The sequence below is a fragment of the Corvus brachyrhynchos genome, unplaced genomic scaffold, assembly GCF_000691975.1.
Source record: "Corvus brachyrhynchos isolate BGI_N302 unplaced genomic scaffold, ASM69197v1 scaffold34, whole genome shotgun sequence".
Lineage (NCBI taxonomy): Eukaryota > Metazoa > Chordata > Aves > Passeriformes > Corvidae > Corvus > Corvus brachyrhynchos.
The window spans coordinates 4,233,061-4,239,612 of NW_008238126.1; the positions used below are offsets into that span (position 1 = coordinate 4,233,061).

The window sequence follows — 6,552 nt, forward strand, 5'->3', positions numbered from 1 at the left end:
GCTTTAGGTCAGTAGTTGTCCAGTTCTAAGTGTTTTGTATTCCATTTACAGCTAATTCCACCGATTTCAATAGCTGTTTTTCATTCGATATCCAGGGTGAGCAAGGGTGGATTGCTATCTTTTGGAGAGAAAACAGAACTGACAGAAGTAGTAGACATGAAATGTAACAGTGTTTATACATGATTTTTGTCAAGTCAAAAACCACTGTTGCCTCCAAGGAGTGTTTTTTGTCTTGTAGACATTCTATAGTGTTACCATTTTAAAATTCTATGCTTATGTATTTTTCTTCTAGTCTTTTGCTGTTTTCCTTATGTCAGAAAAAAGCCTGGGTTCTTTTCCTTTCCTTTTCTTTTTTTTTTTTTTTTTTAAATTGAGAACACAATTTGGAATACCTGTCAAGAAACTCTTTTGGTTTCTGTTTTTATTAGAGTCTTTTGGTTTTTTTATACTTTTTCAAGAGAGATTGCAACAGATCTGAAATTAGTCCAGCCACCATTTTGTCATAGAAGGTCATGAGTGCAAGATTTTGGAAAGCATTTCCATGCAATATTTATGTTAGCATGAGAGAAAGCAGTGAAAATGCTGATCATTAGGAAAAATTATACTTAGTAGTTGTTCCTCAGACAAAGTGTTGCTGGGGGTAGTTAGTTAAACACTTGTCATCCATGAGACAGTACTCTGTGTCTGATCTAGAGAAAAGGATTTTCAGATAAAGAATTTTCAAACAAATACAGACAACATAGATTATCACAGATCTCTACAAACATGATATCCCTAGCCTCACTCAACTGTTAAAGCTTTTTTTTTTTTCACTGTAACAGATATGGCTATATCCCATGAAGTATTGCTATGGAAAGAAAAAAAAAATATTACCTGTGGAAAAAATGATCAAGTCATCCCTTTCCACAGTGGAAAAAATGATCAAGTCATCCCTTTCCACAGTGGAAAAAACTGTATCTTGCTCCAGAAATGTGATGTGGTTGGGTGCAATTTCTTACTGCATTGTATACTGTTGGAAATCTAGAACTACACACAGTCCAAAAACTTATTTGTGCAGAAGGGATATGTGCCGCCCATTTTCTGTGCTTCATTATTTATATTTCTGAAAGAAAATACTTCCTTTAAAAAAAAAAAAAAAAAAAATCCCAGACTATAAAGTTCATCAGATTTCCAAGCCTGCTTTTTCTGATGAGTTTCTCACGCAAGTGGTGATAGAGTCATGACTATTACCCAGCCTAACACATATTTAGGGATCTGCCAAAATTGCATGTGATTATTAGATCTATACAATTCAGAATGAAGCTGTTGTTGTGAAGACTGAAAATTTCATTTTTAGTGATTACATGGCATGCATTACACTTCCTGAGGTCAGTTGAGTTGGTTGAGCTCTCATCCCATATGGGCCATTCACATAAGAGTTGGCCTTGATGATCCTCTGGGTTCCTTCCAACTCAGAGCCTTCTGTGTTCCTGCTTGTGGCTCTAGTGATTAACTTTCAGTTCTAAACTGCAATGAAAGGCTTTATTAGCTGCTGTGAGTGTTTTATTGGCACAAGTATATCAGTAGAAAAAAAAATTTGCTAGCTATAAAAACATTAAATGCCTTGGCGTGTGTATATATATATATATTTTTTTTTTTTTTAATGAAAGAATAAGTATATTTTTATGTATAGTTTGTTTTTAAAGTAAAGTCCTAACAAAGTAGTTAAACTTGTTCAGAACTTTTTGAAAAACTTATGGGAAGGTATTTTCTGTAGCAAATGCATTCCTTGCTTCTCTTATGTCCTTGTTTTCTATTGTTATACTAATCAATAAATACTTGTTGATTTCTCTTGACTTTAAGCAGTAGACCAGAAATGGGATTTCTGTTCTCATAAGAGACACTCAGCTTCTAAAAAATAATTACAAGGTTGGCTTTTGCAGAAAAGAGAAATCAACAGTAATGCACTTTTGCTTGGTTTTAAAAAGTTATGATTTCGCATTTGTTTTTGAGCTTTTTTGACTTCCTGGAATGGTTTTCACAAAATGTGTGTCTGTGGATTGCTCAAGCCTAGCATTGCATGTAGTGTAGAGGTTTGTTGGTTTGGGTTTTTTAAATGTCATGTTTTGCACATATTCTCTGCAAAGCCAGCAAGTAACTTGATATTTTTTTGAGTATATCATTTTATGAGCTGCTGTGGTAATTAAGTATCTCCCATTATTCTCATTATTCAGAACACTTGATAGGAATTTTGAATACCAGTGTAAAATAACTGATTGAATATGAGATTTTTTTTTAACTGATCTCAGTCAGTTAACTGATTTTGTAGTACTAAGTACTTCTATGTATTAGCCATCTGATTTTTTTTTTTTTTTTTTTTTTTTTAGAATATAGTGGTGTTCCTTTTCTTCCTTTGTAGATCAGTCTGAGCAGATGCCATTTTCATTGCTCTTAAAATTTTGGTTTTGATCAGTTTTTAGGAAGTGTTGAAGAAAAGACATTCAGCACCGTGCGGATGGGGGCTAGAATGGATCTTGAAAACTACCAAACTGCTTTAGAAGAAGTGCTCACATGGCTTCTCTCTGCTGAAGATGCATTACAAGCACAAGGAGATATATCCAATGACGTAGAAGTTGTTAAAGAACAGTTTCACACCCACGAGGTACATGTTTATGCTAATCTTTCAGAATGTATTTCTTTTATTCTATTCTCTTTGTTTGTTTTTTGGGGTTTTGTTTTGATTTTTATTAATTTTGATTTCAGAAAATGTAAACTGGAGATTCTGCTCTAGAGTCATAGACCCTTAAAATCCTCAAGTCCAACCATTAACCTAATACTGCCAAGTCCACCACTAACCCATGTTCCTGCTGCATCTACACATCCGAGGACAGTGACTCAACCACTTCCCTGGGAAGACCATTCTAATGTTTAAATATGCAGTGGAATGTTTTGTTTCCTAAAATCCAATCTAAACCTCCACTGGCGCAACTTGAGGCCATTTTCTCTTATTCTATTCTTTGTTACTATACCCACCTCATTGCAACCTTCTTTTAGGTTGCAGAAATCAATAAGGCCACCCCTCAGCCTCCTCTTCACCAACTAAATAACTTTTTGCCCTTTGAAGAAAGTGAAAGTGTTTCTTTTTGGTTTATTTCTGGTTTATGTTACAAGGTTTTGGGAGGGGTTGAAAAAATTAAAAGTGAGGTTGAAAATCATGTTTGCAAAATGGTGCAATTCTGTTCTTTCCTTTCAAAGAATGCAACTTAAACCTGGATTGTTTGGGGGTTTTTTTTGTTGTCAGGGTTTCATGATGGAGTTAACAGCTCACCAAGGACGTGTTGGTAATGTTTTGCAAGTTGGAAGTCAACTTCTGTCAACTGGAAAACTTTCAGATGAGGAAGAGAATGAAATCCAAGAACAAATGAATCTACTTAATTCTCGCTGGGAAAGTCTCAGGGTAGCAAGTATGGAAAAACAAAGCAAGTAAGTAATATGTCAGGTGAAATAATATAGATTGATTTTGACTGAAACAATCCTGAACTTGGCTAACAGTTGGGATTTTCTTTCACTTCAATGTGAACCAAACTCCATCTCGTATCTGTTTTAACCTGAAATTTGATGTGATCTTGAACCTTGCATGTTGTTTGGAGCCTAGAAGCCACATAAAGCAGCAGCTGTCAGCAACTTGGACAGAGATAACACTTTAACCAAAATTTAGTTAACCTACCTCACCTTTTTCCAGTTGTTTCAATAAATATTGTATCACACAATATTGAGCAACAAAGGAGAGAATCTTTGCAAAGGTAAAAAAGGGAAACAGAAACCAATCTTCTAAGGCCTGTAAAACTCAATCCCACAAAAAGAATAAATGAGATCTTAGCTTTCCTGGAAATATTGCTGTGATTTTATCTGAGAACAAATTACACTATTTAAAAAAGGGCAAGTCCTACAGCTTACAGTTGAAATACAAGTAAAAGTAGAAAAATAATCTATTAAATACTCACATTAATCTTCAGAGGATTTTTAATGATATTATGTTTGATTTTGAAATTTTGATTTACATAGTACCATCTTGGATAAGAAATTCCATAAATGTAAGAGCTTGTGATTGTGCCACAGGGGAGTAATTTGGTTTACAGGATACAAAGATACACATGTATATTTTCTTACTTTCTTCATAAACATATATTGAATATATTCAGCTATTCATCTTGCTCCTCTTTGAGCATTTTCCATTTCTACCTTACCTTTTGGAGTTGAGGGGTTTGCCCACTGCATTAAAAAGCAAACCATGATTTTCAACAATAGCATGACATAACTCTCTTTCTTGAAATACGTTCTTACCAATTCCAAACACTTGTTTTCTTTCAGCTTACTACTGAGTATTGAGATTGTTTGTTTGTTCTGTCTTCCTTTGACTATAACATTGTTGATGGGTTTCAGATGTTTCAACCTAACTTATTCCAGTTTTAGTATTTTCTTGGAGAGAAAAATCATGATGCTTTAGTGTGGGGAGTTTGTATTTGCCATATTTATTTTCATTTAAATCAACACGTGCACGTAGCTACGTCTCCAAGTGGTACTTTGTCTACTTAAAATGTCCTTTAAAAACCAGTTGTTAAAGCCATCCCCCAGATGCAGCTATAGTCATTGCTTGGGGAATGTAAAGGCCTAGTATCTTCTGAAGCAGGTCATATTTGAGTAATATGAATTCAGTAGAAGACATAAAATGATAGGGGTTTCACAAAGGATGTTGTGCTACTATTTAATTTCCTATACAAAAAAAAATCTGTGATACGTTCAATGAGATTTGGGATAGGGCAAGAGAAAATTTCTCAGGAGTGACCTACTCAGATATAGTTAATTCTGGCCTTTTGGTCAAACCCCTGTGTTTCAAGATACCGGCCAGAGGATTATTAAAAGCTTCCATATCACAATATAATATATTTCTGGGTTATTACACATAATTTAAACTCTCAGGGTCCATCTTCTACTTCAGCTTAAAGCACAATCTTCTGAGCACATTTCTGTAATCTTGTCCCTAAGGCAACAGTGACATGTTTAGCCAAACAGAGATGGTTTTTGTGAAGATGAGAACAGCAAGGCTGTCTGACCTCTGTAATGGTAATAGGAAGTGTAAAAAAAGGTACCACACTTTACAGCCCAGGGAAGAAAAAAGCAAGCAATAAACAAGGACAGGAGGAAGATATACTGATAAAGATGCTATAAAAGTGAAAGGGTCTTAGAAAAAGTGATTTAGGAGGTCAGAATGTCAGAGGAGGTTTGGAACACAACAATGCCTTTGTGTAAAAGCAGCCCAAACTGGGTTTCTCATGTATTCACTATGTATTGAAAGTCTTTGACTCCTCTAATAGGCAGTGCACTAGCATGCTGAAGGAAAACAGTCTGTTTTTTTAAATTTCTTCCTTCTGGCCTTCTCAAACAGGATTCTGTATATTAAAGCATCTCAGAGTGATAAATATACCACTGTAGAGAAAAACAATGCAACTAACCACTTTACAGAGAATTCTATAACTTTTAAAACACATTCAATTCAATGAAAAAGTTTTTTTTTTTAAGTTGAAACTTATGAGAGACATACTATAAACAAAGATTTTGGTAATCTCCTGAGGTATATAAATAAGTACTAAACCCTCATATCACATGTCTGTAAAATGTCTGTAAAAGTGTTTTGAAAGCCAGGAAGTACCTGGAGAATGGTAAGAAAGAAGAAGCATTCTTTTGCTTAGGAATAAACTGTGATTGTTTTCTATGATTATTTAATTTTGAAATTTGTACTCCTTACTTCAGAATAATATCAATATTATGTATATTAAGTAATTTTCATTTTCTTAAATTCAGTTTACTTTAACAGTTTTCCTGTACAGTTTATTTAATTTATTGCTAAGAGGATATCTCCAGGATGAAGCATTGTACTTTATAATAGCTTAGTTTAGAACATCAAGTAAGACAATAAAATCCACACTTGAAAGTGAAGGACTAAGATCTGAGATCCCTAATCCCTTTTGAACCATGGGCTTTATTAAAACAGGGTATCATCTTTCTGTGCTCTGTCTGTAATTAATAGAGAGATTAGGATGGAAACAACACTGTATGAATTTTCTGGTGGTTTTAATCAATCTTTAATATATGATTTCCAGTTAAAAAAAACCCAAAAAAACAAAAAAACAAACCTGAAATCATACTACATCAGGAAGATCTGTGACTTTCTCTTCTTAGGAAAAACAAAAACCTTTCACAGAGCTCCAAGTGTATCACCTGATACCATCTCAGTGCCATTCAGGACCACTGAGGTACCATTCAAGAAACACTTGTGACTAAAACCTTATTTAAAATCAAGCTTTTAAAAATTTTAAATTTGTTTGCAAGATTTTATTTCCATAAAGTTGATTCGCCTTGGTGTCTGTCTGCAGCCTCTCCCCTTTTCTGTATCCACTGCTCTACATTTGAAGATCTGCTCCATGCCCATGTACTCCTGAGGATTTGTTTGACCACTCCTTGCACTTGGTTTCACAGATTTCCTTTCACATTTTCTCACCTTTACCATTCCTG

The 6,552-nt window shown here is 34.4% G+C and overlaps 1 protein-coding gene across 1 annotated transcript in view; it reads left to right on the forward strand.

Annotated features, from left to right (window-relative positions):
- DMD (dystrophin) overlaps window positions 1-6,552 on the forward strand; it is an 896,220-nt gene that overhangs the window by 165,114 nt on the left and 724,554 nt on the right. Inside the window, exons 9-10 of the mRNA XM_017733467.1 lie at window positions 2,453-2,641; window positions 3,281-3,462. Of these exons, the coding sequence (XP_017588956.1) occupies window positions 2,453-2,641; window positions 3,281-3,462 (371 nt within the window). The remainder of the gene's footprint in view (window positions 1-2,452; window positions 2,642-3,280; window positions 3,463-6,552) is intronic.